This window comes from Eurosta solidaginis, chromosome 1 (assembly GCF_040869045.1).
Source record: "Eurosta solidaginis isolate ZX-2024a chromosome 1, ASM4086904v1, whole genome shotgun sequence".
NCBI lineage: Eukaryota > Metazoa > Arthropoda > Insecta > Diptera > Tephritidae > Eurosta > Eurosta solidaginis.
The window spans coordinates 358,561,145-358,576,070 of NC_090319.1; the positions used below are offsets into that span (position 1 = coordinate 358,561,145).

Sequence of the window (14,926 nt, forward strand, 5' to 3'; positions counted from 1 at the left end):
AAAAACAATTTAAGAAAAAAAACAGTATAAAACAATTCGAGAAAATAAACACAAATTAAGAAAATAATAACAATTTAAGAGAATAAAAACAAAGAAGACAATAAAAACAAAAGAAGCAAATAAATACAATATGAGAAAATAAAACACTTAAAAGCAAAAGAAAAAAAATCAAAATTAAGAAAAGAAATTCAAAACTATTAAAAAAAAATTCAAAAATAAAAATTAAAAAAAAAATGTATTATAGTTTTCGGTTAAAAAGTAATAATTTTTTATAAACAAAATTATTTTTATTTGTAGAATTAAGCGGGGATTGCCCTCATTGCTTTTAAAGGTATGAAAACATTTTTTCGAAGCAATTTTTAGTTTATAATTTATTTAATAATTTGGGCAAAATTTAAACAACGTCGTATCAGGACGGGCAAGGCGACAGCTGTTTCGATTATACCTTGTAAATCACTTCAAAGCCTATTCTCCCGGGAGTGGGATTTGAACTCGCATTCCTACGTTGGTTGAAGTGTTACAAACGCATCCAGCCACGTCATGCCTTAGTTGTTATAACTTTATCCCAATTGCCTTCCTTGCATATTTTATTCTTTTGCACAGTATATGGGGTATTCCATCCCATTTCGACCAATTTTGAACCCGACCCCTTTAGAATTGGCTGAAAGTTTTTCTTGTTTTTCTAGCTTACGAAAGACGTTTTTCAGAATTTTTTCAAATTTTTTCATCCAACTCAAAAAAAGTTATGAATTTTTAAAAAGCACTGTTTTTGTTTTCAAAATGCTATAACTTTTTCAAAAATTGACCGTCTGCGATCTTTTTTTTTTTTTAAACAACTTTAAAAATTTGTTTGTATTTTTTCCGAAAAGTACATTTAAAAACAAATTAAAAAAAAAAAAACAGATCCCAAACGGTAAATTTTTGAAAAAGTTATAGCAGTTTGAAAACAAAAACGGTGCCCAACTCAAAATAAGTTATGAATTAAAAAAAAAAAACGGTGTTTTTTTCAAAATGCTATAAATTTTTCAAAAATTAACCGTTTGGGATGTTTTTTTTTTTTAATTTGTTTTCAAATGTACTTTTCGGAAAAAATACAAAAAAATTATTAGTTTTTTTTTTTTTTCAATTAAATAAAAAAAAAATAATCGGCCCACTCCGGGATTAGTGGGGATGATTGCAGAATTGATTGAAGTTTTTTATGAGAAAAAAAATGGCGAAATTCGAAAAATCTCGAAAAACTGAAAAATTACAAAAAAAACTTTAAAATTTTTTTGTATTTTTTCCGAAAAGTACATTTAAAAACAAATCTAAAAAAAAAAAAGATCCCAAACGGTCAATTTTTGAAAAAGTTATAGCATTTTGAAAACAAAAACGGTGTTTTTTTAAAAATTCATAACTTTTTTTGAGTTGGATGAAAAAATTTGAAACATTCTGAAAAACGTCTTTCGTAAGCTAGAAAAAGAAGAAAAACTTTCAGCCAATTCTAAAGGGGTCGGGTTCAAAATTGGTCGAAATGGGATGGAATACCCCATATACTTTGTATGTAATCATATGTTAAAGTTATGTTTGTTGTTGGGGCTTTCATAGAAAAATTATTATATAAAATTATTTTCAATTAAAAAAATGGTGTAAAAACTATTGTTGAACTAATAAAAACCACATAATTATTATTATTAAGTATTTTTAACTACCGAAAAATTCAGCACGTTCGTCCTTTCCTTACATTTCCTCCTTTCCTTTCCATTTTTCCTTTGATTTTATTTTATTTTTTCCTTCCCTTTCATTTCTTTTACTTTCGTTTCGTTTTGCCTCCTTTACTCTTCTTTCCTTTCCTTACTTCTCCTTTCCATTTGCCTTAATTTTGTTTTATTATTTATTGTTTTTTTTTTTTAATTTCTATTATTTTATTTCATTTCAGTTTATTTTATTTTATTAACAAAGTAGTACACACAATTGTTACAAACAACAAAATTTAAAAAATACTCAAACTTGAATAGTATCGTTTGTTTTTGTGAACACTTTGAATATCAGCAAAGAAAAGTACACATATACTCGTATTTGCTGACTCTCGCGCTATACTTCCAACTATGTACACACACTTCGTTCATTTGCTCTCGAGATCAAATCTGACACAACAAGGTCAAAAACATATTAAGTTCGTAGTATGAGTGTAAACATTCTCACAGTTTAAATACGTGTTTGTCATTGTTAGTGGTGCCATTTTTAAATTAAGGGTCTCATTCGCTATTACGAAACGAAAGTTCGTTTCGCTACAGGGACGAATCGCTAGTGTGAACAATGGTAACATATCATTTGACAACTGCTTTCGCCTTCCTGTTTGACATAAAGTACGAAACGTAAATGCCGAACGAAAGTGATGGAGAATATCATTGCTAGACAAAATCGTTTGGAGGCGAATTATTCGTCTGGGCTATCGTTCGCAATACAAAATGAAGCCCTAATATTTTACTGCTATATTTCACTTTTTTATACATAGATATCTATGACAGTGTATATGCCTTTTAGCTTGCCTATTTATATATAGATGGTAATTTTTTTCTTGTAGTAAACATTAATATAAGTAGTCTTTAACACAATTTTTTTTTTTTTTATTTCTCGAAAATTTCACCAGATTCACAATAATTAGGAGTCATGGTGTTCTGGAGCTGTCTCGTACAACCACATCTATATTTTGAAATTTTTACACAAGTTAGCTTTAATTTTTGTTTGGACATTCGCCACACACTATTAATACAATCGTGGAATGCACCATTTAGTCACAAAGGCACGTGACGTTTAACTTAGGATTTCATATAAAGTCACGTTACAGGCGAGGAGATGACATAACGACGTCATTGTTTCATTGTTGACTACGCAGCAAGTGACGCAAATGAGTTTAACAATAACAAACAGCAACACGATTACACGTGACACAAGAACTTTAGAAGAAATTTAAATACATTTGGATTTACTTTCTAGTTGATGGCCATTTGACAACCAATATGGTTTTTAAATCTAAAATATAGGTCTTGAAAAGCATACTAACAAACCTTAGTGCTCATTTGAATTTTTTATTAGTTCTCAAGAAATGTAATATTCCCTAGTTAATCTCAAACTTTGACTGGCCTGGAATTGAAATGGAATAATCTAAGGTTGTGTGGGTACACAAATTTTAAAATTATTGTTAAGATTTACACTGGAAAGATTGTAACTTGAAATTTTTGTTAAAAGGTCGTAAAGGTCTCAGCCAAAACAAAATAATAAAGTGACATCTAAGGAAGTTTGTTAAAAAGGTTGCAACCTATTCCGAACAGCATCTGCAACCGCATCGAATAGAACCTTTGGGACTGTGAATATTAGCCAGAATTTCGGTGAAACCTTTGAAAACATTACGAAATTGCCTGAAGATGATTACGTGGCAGTTTTCGAAATGGCGGTTTACGAAATGGTACCCAGGCGATATGCCAGCAAATGTTAATTCTCAGTTTTGATTGATAAACAAATATAATTGGGTCTACCTCTCCTTGGCGACCCTAGCTAAGAGTTTCAAAACAGCATGCATACAAGTGAGGCTAATATACGCGTGCTAAAAAATATAGTAAAATAAAAGCTTAACCGCCTAATAAAGAAACAGCTCTTCCGAATTATATAGACTTGTTACTAATACTAGAGCATTAACCAATCTATCAAAGTATCCTTAGTAAGCTTGCACTTCAGATTTCTGTTCAGGGAATTCGTACCCCTGTGTGACTAGGATCTCGAAATAGGCCAAAACATGGACCCGGATACCCCTATAATGTGTTTATACAATATTGCTATCAAATGAAAGCTGTTGATGCGAGCTTAAAAGTAAAGTAATTTTTATTGTGATATTCGGTTTATGTGCATCAAAACGGATGGATAATAAGAGAGATAGGAATAGATGAGGTAAGGACGGAGATGGAGAAAGAGACGCAGAGTACGAGAAAGGCAGAGGAATGAGTGAATAAAATGATAAGCAAAAGGGGAATAGAAGAGGAAGGAGAGTAAGAGGTAAAAACTTCTTAAAAATAATGCCATAGACCAAAGCTGGGCAGAACAATGTCTGCCGCGTCTGCTAGTATGAAACAAAATAAAGAAAATTTTCAGTAAAATAAAATAAAAGAAAATAAAGAGAATGTAAGAAAAAAAAAGGAAATGAAAAGAAAGAAAAGGGGATGAGAGAAAAAAAAGAAAAGGGAAAGGCAAAGGGAAGGAAGGGATGCCGTTTGTAGGGGTGAATTTCAACCACTGGGCGAACTCTAGTTATAAAAAATAATCCAACTTGATCACGATAAAATATAGTGTTTTCTTTTGCTAGTGTGTAACAGTATATATGTACATATTTGTATTTATGTCAACGTGTGAACATTTTAATAAATTGGTGACAATAACTTAATAACAACAAGTAAGGACGGGACTGTCTTCGGCTGTGCCGAAGACTTCATACCTTTCATGAATGGGGCTGAACAATAATCTTATCCCGTTCGTAATCTCCAAATAATCGAAATATATAGTGAAGAGTTGTACATACCTAAACGATTTTTAAGATAAATACAAAATAAAAAATGGCAAAAAACACCCTTATCTGAACGATCGGTTGTATGGGATATATATTATATATAGCTCCGATAGAAATGATTTTTACAGGAAATCTTCTATGATATATTAGAATATATATCAACAAGTTTCACGTTTTTATATTGGAAATTAAGGGAGAAATGGCTAAAATCTTTCTATCTGAACGATCGGTTGTATGGGATAGGTATATACTATATACATATAGCTCCGATCAAAGTGATTTTTTCAGGAAATCTTCTATGATATATTAGAATAAATATCACCAAATTTAGCGTTTTTATATTCAGCCCAATTCTAAACGAAAATTCCGTGCGAGTTTTTTCCCTTCTCCCATTCCTCGTATTCTAAATAACAATTCCTTGTGAGTTTTTTCACTTCTCCCTTTCCTCCTATTCTGAACAATGTTCGAAAAAGCGGAAACCGGTTACGGGAGAAAAGTAGGTATTATGAATGTGAGTGAGAGGGAGATATCTCTGCCATTTCTTAGGAGTTTTTTCACTTGTTAAATTAAAGGGAATGCATCAAAATAATTAAAGAAAAATGGTTATTTTAAGAAAGAACTTATTTGTACAAATTTGTGCTAAAATATGTACATTTTAAGTCGAAAAGTATATCATAAGCAACGGAAGAGCTCTTGGTATATTTGATGCAACCATCCAGAAATTGTGCAAGGATTTTTTAACAAGGCTTAAATAGATTTTGGCATATGACGAAAGACGAATTCAACTCGACTTGTCCGCCAGAAAATTGCTTTGCTGAATGGAAGAAGACAACTCCAACGGATTTGTGTTATCCCGCCGTCTGCTTCTTCTTATGCTCCTTTGTCGATGTTGCTGTGGCACCAATTTATTACTAATTTTAGTCAATTCCATATGAAATGCAATATTGTGTATTGTTCATATTTTATTTCTAAATTTTAAACAAACTCGCAGCAATAATTAAACCTTTCAATTTCTTAAACAAAATTTCAATTGGCAAAACAGCTGACTTCGAAAATTCGAATTTCCTATTCCCCAATTATTCTTCTCCCTAGGAGAACAGAATTGGAGGAATTTTTCCGCAGGAATAAAAAAATCCGCGAAAACAAAATTCCGCGAGATTATTTAGAATTGGTCTGATTGGAAATTAAGGGAGAAATGGCTAAAAATCTTTCTATCTGAACGATCGGTTGTATGGGATATATATTATATATAGCTCCGATGGAAATGATTGTTTCATGAAATCTTCTATGATATATTAGAATATATATCACCGAGTTTAACGTTTTTATATTGGAAATTAAGGGAGAAATTGCTAAAAATCATTCTATCTGAACGATCGGTTGTATGGGATATATACTATATATAGCTCCGATCGAAGTGATTTTTTCAGGATATCTTCTATGATATATTAGAATATATATCACCGAGTTTCACGTTTACACTTTCTAAATTGCGGCAGGAATGGCCAAAATCGTCTTATCTGAACGATCGGTTGTATGGGAGATATATGTTGTAGTGGTCCGATCCTACCGGATCCGGCAAATGTCTAATATAACACAAAAATACATCCTTGTGCCAAATTTCATTGAGATACCTCAAAATTTGAGGGACTAGTTTGGATTCAAACAGACAGACGGACGGACAGACGGACGGACAGACGGAGATGGCTATATCACCTCAGTACGTCGCGCTAATCAATTCGGTATACTTAATGGTGAGTCTATCTTCATTTTTCTCAACGTTACAACCATCGGACCAAAGTTAATATACCATTTCATGTTCATGAAAGGTATAAAAATCAATCATTAAGAGTAACTATAACAAGTGTTTCTATGGCTACAAGAATTGGAAAGAAATGCACATTCGCATATTTGTAAATATGTATGCATGTGTACATCACAAAGTAGGAATAGAAAATGTTGTTGTTCCCATCACCAACAATTAATCTACAACACTGCCCGTCCATAGCAAAAAGACAGCTAAGTACACTTACTGTCTTTTGCGATTTTTGATGTCAATAAATTTCCGCGAATATAATTTACTTATTAACGGGTCAGATACTAGTTAAAAACTTATATTCAAAGAAATAACCAGTTTTAAATTTACTGTTCATATGAAATGAATTAAAATGTTCAATCTTAAATTCTGTTTGCTCTGAGTTTACTTTTACACTTTACTGCCTTTTTGTTATGGACGGTGGAACACTCATATGTAACTGCTCAAATTATTCCCTGAATGGTCTATACACAGTTTATATGCATATGCATGTATGTTAGGGTGGGTCAATTTAGAGTTAAAGCGTGAAAGCCTTAGCCGTCATTTTGGCTTTAACGTCGCGTTGACACAGCGCACGTTGAAAGTTTGCTTGCCACAATTAATGCAATAAACTACCATCATTTTTTTTTTTGGTCATTTTCAGAAATTGAAAAAAAAAATAAATATGTTATGCAAATTAAACTATTTCTTAAAATATAGAAAATAAAAAATAAAGATCGAATTTTCAAATTTTTTCAAGACGTACAGAATCACGGATTGACACACTTAGCACCCGAATGTAAATATTCTTCCTCAGAATCTCTTCATAAATAAATTTTGTGGTTTTTTATTCATTATGTTTTAAGGCTTACGGAAATATCTTCAGAAATTAAAGCAAGTTTGTAATATTTTTAGTCTATGTATATATAAAAATAGATATAAGAAAAAGAAACATAAATAAAATGAAAGTCAAAATACAAAAAACGAAAAAAAAAACAAATAAAATAAAAGAAAAAAAGAAATAAACAACTTGTGATATATGTGCATTTTCCTCTTTATAAAGGCCCTTCAAAGATTAAGTTTCTATTTTTCTATTAAAATTAATATAAAAATAAATTTAGAAAAAAATAACAGAAAAAATAAAAAATTAAGAAAATAACAGAAAATATAAAAAATAACAGAAAAAATAAAAAATAAAGAAAATAACAAATAAAATAAGAGTATATAAAAAAATTTAAAAAAACAAAATAAATAAGAAAAAAATTATAAATAAAAAATATATATTAAACACCAAAATTAAAAAAAAAATACGAAGGAAAATATCAAACGAAATATAAAATATTGATATAAAACAAAAAATAAAAAAGATATAAACAAGTTTAAAAAAAAAATTAGAAAAAGAATAGTTAGAAAATGTATATAAAACGCTAAAAAATATAAAACGAAAAATTAAAAGCAAAAAAAATATAATAATAAAACCAAAAATAAAAAGCAAATAAACAATAAAACAAAGGCCAAAAATTCGATAAAAGGAAAAAGCAAAAAACGAAAAAATTTAAACAGAACAAAAAAAAAAAAAACAAAATTATAAAAACAATAATAATATAATAAGCAGAAAACAAAATTTAATTAGGAATATTATTGTGGATACGTCTAAAACTCATGAAATTTACGAATGTAAAAAACAAAAAATAAAATCAAAAACCTAATTTGCAATACATTGCTTAATTTCTGAATGAGTATCTGCATCGCTGGTTTTTAGCCAACTTCTAAGGTTAACATAAAGAAAGAACACTCTACATCCTTTCCAGGTGTACTTCAGAAAATGTAAATTGTACTTCAGAATAGTGAATTGTTCCTCAGACCAAACTATTGTATTTCAGAAATATTTTTTAGAATAATCAATTGTATAACAGAAAACGTAATTTGGACTATAAATTAGTCATTTGTACTTCGAAAACGGGAGATTGTACTTCAGAAACCATAAATCGTACATCAGAATAATCGATTGTAATTCAGAAACTATAAAATATCTTTCAGTCTGAGCTGTATGTTAACAAAAATTTGGTTTTCCGTCCACTAAACAGCATTTTATGATTGTCAAGTAAAGTATACGACTTTTGAAGTACAACTGTACAATTTACGATTTCTGAAGTTCAATTGACTATTCTGAAATACAATTAACTGTTTTTGAGATACAGTTTACGACTTCCGAAGTACAATTCACTATTCTGAATTTATTCAATTAAATTTTTTTGAATTAAAATTGACTATGAAAAACATATTACTGCTTCTGAAGCACACTTAACTGTCCTGAAGTACATTGTAAGACTGAAGTCTAATTTATCGTTTCTGAATCATAAATTATTATTCTGAAATACAGTTTACCGTTTCTGAACAACTTTTTATGATTTTTGAAGTAAACTTGAAAAAGGTGTACCGTTAGAAATTTTCGCTCAGTATAATACCTAATACTTTAATATACAAATGTTAAATCAATGAAACCTATTGACTGACGCTAAAGGGAAAATTGTTAAATTTATAGAATTCAAATACATACAAACATACATAGACACGCTTAGGTATTCAAATTGTGCGCAGTTTAGCATTTGTTAACATTTCAATATAATTTTTTCACACTGGAATAATTGCAAGGTCAGCAGAGTAACTGTTTGCAAAAAAAAAAGAGGGTTTAAACAATAAACACAGGTATCTATTAAACAAAAGAACACTTTTTATTTCACATGAAAAAGCCATTTAAATTATAAGCAAATTAACAGCACCAAAAACAACAGCAACACCACCAACAGCTGCTGGTCGAAATGAGTTAGCTCGGGTCTTTTTTAGAATTCGCCAGAATGAGCCAAATGGCCATTTATTTTGTAGTTGCACACATTTGTTTAGGACGTTTAAGTTTGGGCTTTTACTTGTTTATTTTTTTTTTTTGCTACTTTTATTTTGTAGTAGCACAAATTCGTTTAGCTCGTTAAAATTTTGATGTTGACTTTTTTTCCCCGCTTTTATTTTTTTCTTATTTTTTTTTTTTTATTTCAAATTCATTGGCTGTTACATATAGAGCTTGCGCTTTCTTCTCGAACACATATAATTTTGTTCGCAATATTTCATTTTTCAACGAGATATCAAGAACACGGCTTTTCGCGAGATTCTCGAATCTCGAATTACTCGTGATCTTCTCGACTCTCAATTCAGTCGCTGAATTGGCAGTATTCTGTAAGTGTGGAAATTTTCGCTTGTGCTCCAGAACAAACCGTTAAGCTCTATATGTAACAGCCAATGAATCGATTAAATTGAATGTCGAGAAGCTCGCGAGTATTGCAAGTATTTCGAGATTGGAGAATCTCACGAGAATTCAAAGTCAAGAAGCTTGCGAGTAATTCGAGATTCGAGAATCTCGCGAGAAGCCGACACTCGCGAGAAATCCCTTCTCAATCATACGCTCTAGTTTACTGACTTGGAAAAAAGCTAGATTCTTTGTGCGAAAAAAGTTATTTATGCAAAAGGAGTCAACTCGAAAAAAAATTCTAAAAAATCCTGAAAACGCAGAAGAGAATGGGATTGATTTTGCGCCATAGAAACGCTGCCTTTAATCTGGAGATGTAATTTTCTCAAAAACTAAGATGTTTTCTATTCCCTTGGTTACAGGAACAATTGAAGAACAATGGCGAACATTTTTATAAAAAAATTCTTAAAAAATAATCACGGCCGTGATTTTGATGGTCTCCTTAAATAATACATTTTGAATTAAAATTTTTTTCAGTGCTACAATATTTTTTTTAGAAATTTTTGATCTCAATTTGTTGGTGTAAATTTTAATATTATACCCAAGTGCCTTGGCTTCATATGGAAGTGCTTTTTCTTTTTACTGTCATATTAATTTCAGGCACTTTCATATTAATCGAAATTATATGTGGTAGTGCTATGAAATTTTTCTTTATATTCAAAGCGTGACTTTGTATCTGTGTCTATTCTTCAGGGCAAAACAAAAACAAAATTGCTATAAGGGTTGAGCAGCTCTGCTTATTAAAATGAAGTTTTCCTCAATTCAAAGTAAATTCTTTTAGGAAATGTTTCCTCATTTGAAATTAGTGTGTTTACTGCGTGTAGCTTGTAAAATTTAATCGAACTGTAGTTTTAATAAAGAAAAATAATCAGAGCTTAGTTAGGTTGAACTGGCTGGTCCATGACCTGGACCTCACATAGACTAAATGAGTATAGTGTTACCAGAAGTTTGCTCAACGACCAAACTGAAATCCTGCTGGTGGAGCATGTGCAACTGTCGCCTTATTTTAATCTCGCCCAATCTGTTTGGAACGTCTACGGACCAAGCTTCGAGCTATGCGCCCTGTTTATCTAGCTCATCTCTTTTTCATTTCCATATATTGCCAAATGTACAGGAATCAGTACATTTGTATATATTTTCCCCTATACCCATTTCTTATAGGGAATGCTTACACTCCAACACACTTTTAGATGTCACACTATGATATATTATAGCTTAAATTGGTTATCAATGTAGAAATTTACGCGGCTGCAGTTTAAGCTAATTCCCTTCAGTGTTTCCACTGCTTTAGTGCTGGCTATTTCTGCCTGTAAAACACTACTGCAAACGTGCCCTCAAGGTCTTTTTCACTCTCCCCTCCATGTTGAGCTTCTACGACTACTAAATGTCTTGAATGATTTATAGAGATATGTTAAAAGACCTCTCCTACTGGGTCACACATCCTTGTTTAGGCCTAGATCAATTCGGGACCTGACCATATCCGTGTTCTCCACATTGGCGTATGTATATCTATCAAAGAGCTGATTATTGCAAGGCACTTTCCACTTATGACAACTGCAACGTCATCTACTTACATACGCCGTTATTTTGAAGGGTGCCACAACGCACCACTGAGCAGTTGGTTGATGACCAGCGTCCACAGCAGAGTTAACAACACCCAGCCATTCGAGCCCCAAAGAGCCCCCACTGCGAAGTAAACATCTGTAATTGAGCTTGGAACTAATCCATCTGGTTATGGCTGGATGTACTTCAATGTACTAAAGATGATCCATGATCGCCTGCTTAGAGGCATTTGCTAAATCTCCGGGAATACTTAACGACTTGCCTTTGGTGTACGCATGTTTTGTTTTGGAGAACAGTTTTTCATCCATGTTTGACTTTATATGCACATCTATAAGCTTCTCACAGGTTTTGAGTAGAATTTAAAGTGCACCGAATTCATTTTACTGTGAGCGGCGCCACGACCAGGTTAGGTTTGTAAAAATGTGGGCATGTATATCAACTAATATGGAGTTAGGTGCCACCTTTGTCCATGAGTAACGGATTGACGGACTTCGATCAAATTTTGAAAATGATCGAATTGTATGGTATTCTTGGACCACTTTGGAACTACTTCGGGGCTGTTTCGAGAACATTTTAGAATAACATCAAGAGCAGTTCGTGATTATTTTAAAGAACTAATTTTGGAACAGTTACAACATCATTTCTGGTGATACCTTAAATAATCCTGAAGTGATACGATAAGTCCTAAAATGGCTTCGAAACACATTGTCACGAAATGATCCTAAATAAAATAATTTAAAAAAATTGTTCAAGATAAACGGTTTTATTGAAAACAATACTTACATGAAGTAATAATAATATTAAAAGCTAGAAAATAATTAGGTAGGTCCTAGGTACTAGTCACCACGCTCCTCATCAATTTAGGGCGTTGATCAGACAATTAAATAAAAGCGTTGGGCGCGTGAGATTTCTAAAAATGTGATGCGTAGCATAACCTGATTAAGGTTTAGTTGGTCCTATATATGACTATCAATAGAAATTTGACGCGTCCAACGCTTTTATTTAATTGTCTTATCAACGCCCTAGATTGATGAGGAGTGTGATGACTAGTACCTAGGACCTACCTAATTATTTTCTAGCTTTTAGTATTATTACTACTTCATGTACATAAGTATTGTTTTCAATAAAACCGTTTATCTTGACACATTTTTTTAATTATTTTATTTTCAAATTCTTAGTCTTTATTAAGTTATTTATTATTTGTCATTCTATCATTCTATTTAGTTCATTTAGTGACTCATTATTACACTGACTCTTTCCTGACAATTTGTCACAATCTAAGTCCTTAATACATAATCCTTCCAATGACTACTCGACTCTGCGCCACGTATGCTTGCCCCTCCTCAAACTCCAAAATAGTTTGATGTCACTTCTACCGGACTATATGTAATATTTGTTCCAAATATGAGCCAAATCGGACCACAAATACGATTTTTTTGAATATCTCGATCCTTGCGCCACCTTACAGTGATTTTTTTCCATCGGTCTCTTTCTATTCTTGTATGTATTATGTGTTCCAAATATGAGCCAAATTGGACCACAAATACGATTTTTTTTAATATCTCGATCCTTGCGCCACCTAGCGGCGACTTTTTGCACATGTCGCTTTCTATTCATATATGTATTCTGTATTCCAAATATGAACCAAATCGGACCACAAATACGATTTTTTTAAATATTTCGATACATGCGTCACCTATAGGAGTTTTTTTGTTGTTATTGCATTGTCATTGGGTTCTGAACTATATTCCAATTTCAAGCTTGTACAAAATTCGTGCCAGCCAACCAACCAACCAGCCTACCAGCTGTAGGGTTATATTTATATTCAACTTTAAATGTACCTACTTTAAATAAATTGAATTTTTTTGTTCTTGTTAATTTTTATTTTTCAATTGTAAAATATTGTCTTTCAAAATCTTTCATTCGGTTGAAATAATTAAAAACGTTTTGTAACATACTTTTAGGAGCGGTTAAATAAAAATATTTTATAAAAATAAATAGTGCTTATTATTAAATAGTGATTTATATATTAAATACCACACCAGCCTGTCAAGTCAAGCTAAATAAAACCGTTTAAAAACAAATCGAAGTGATCCCGAAATAGTGTCGGGCTGATTCCGAAAATTATACAGAAGTTATTTTGAAATTTCCATAGAAATAGTTATAAAAAAATCGCGGGTTCGAAACCCACTTCCTGGGGAAGAGATTTACAAGTTATAATCGAAACAGCTGTCGACTTGTCTACTCTGACGTCACGTTGTTTAAATTTTTCCCAAGTTATTAAATAAATGTAAGAAATAGTTTCGAAACGTTCCTTAAAATAATATCAAAGTAATTCTGAAGTCATCCCGAAGGCTGTAATGTGTAATAAAAACACTTGTCTGCCCCTGAGAGCCATAATATGCGTTTTAGTATGCAAAACAACACAAAGTATGATATGAATTGGAAAATTACTGTGTAGCAGTATTACCGGTCAGTGCGGTTCTTCGTTTTCTTCATCCACAAAAAATCGATCGTGTTAAATATTTACCTGAAAAGAAAGAAAAAAAGATTTAGAAATGTTATGCTATGAATTTTTCTGTAAATAGCGAAGTAATGTTATTTTCATACAGGCAGTTTAGTTAATTAATTAAATTTTTTGTTTTAGTAATACGTTTTTGTCTTTCACAATCATCAAGTTTACCTATTAATAAGAGCTTTCAGTTTTCTTAGAATAATATTTTTTTCCTTTATACCAAGTTGATAAAATAAAAAGCCATTTCGTTTTTAATTTTTGAGAAATTGCATTTGTTATTGTTAATAAGTAATAAGTCAAGAATCCACATACAATATGAGAATTAAACCATCAATATATTAAACCAGCAAATTGTAATTGTAATTTGTTTCGTTACAAAAATAAGGATACCGTAAATTTTTGCTTAGATTCTGGCATTAAAAAAATTTTTATTTATTCAATTGAGCATCTGGTCGAAAAGTCTGTTCTAAATCCTCAATAATCGCCTTGATAACTACATTTCGATAAGATTTTCATCTCAATATTGCGAAGTCAAATCCAATATTCTAACCTCTTTTGTTTCATTCGAAGTCTTGTCTTTTTTTTAGTATTTTGCAATCTTGACCAGCTCCTTGTTATATCTTGGCAGCACGCGTCTTTCAAACTGCTTTCAAATTGCCAGTGAAGACAAATAAACTGCTAAGTGAGAGGCAGCTTTAGCTCCGGTACTAAGCCGACAGATGTTGGTATGCTTTGTTTGGCCCCAAACTTTGCGTAAGTAAATTTTAGTCAATTCTTACGACAGGTATTCCCTAGTGTGAGTGAGGTTATGAGCCATTCTGAAGTTTAACAGTACTGATATACACGAAAATATCCCATAAACTCGAGTTTATGTGAATGCTATACTTTCATTAGGCACTCCTGTAAGTTCAGTAAGAGAATATAAACCTTTTTAAAGCTATTATCTTCATCGTGTTTTATCTTAAAACGTAATTGGAATCACTTAATGCTAGGCACATCTGAAGCACGAAAACAAAAAAACAAAAGCAAATTACGACACCAACATAAATGGCTAGAAAGCAAGTGCATTTAACCAAAACGAAAAAAAATATGGAAAAAAGTATATCAACACAGAAAGAAATTTGTTGTTCTTGAATTACAGACATTCAGTAAAATTAATGGCATTATGGCTAATTCTAAAGTTCACTCTTGAAACCGAAACGAATTTTAGCA

The 14,926-nt window shown here is 31.5% G+C and overlaps 1 protein-coding gene across 5 annotated transcripts in view; it reads right to left on the bottom strand.

The window, feature by feature from the left end:
* The window catches only part of LOC137238123 (lateral signaling target protein 2 homolog), a 150,635-nt gene that overhangs the window by 65,113 nt on the left and 70,596 nt on the right, over window positions 1–14,926 (bottom strand). Inside the window, exon 1 of one of the 5 annotated variants that reach the window (XM_067762759.1) lies at window positions 13,670–13,686. The exons of 2 other annotated variants lie outside the window; for them this stretch is intronic. Coding sequence is in view for 1 of the 3 variants with exons in the window: in XM_067762756.1 (XP_067618857.1) it covers window positions 1,724–1,744 (21 nt within the window). In the remaining 2 variants the exon portion in view is untranslated. Of the gene's footprint in view, window positions 1–1,691; window positions 3,491–13,669; window positions 13,687–14,926 lie in introns of those variants that run through there. 2 more of the 5 variants (XM_067762756.1, XM_067762758.1) reach the window with 2 other exon arrangements.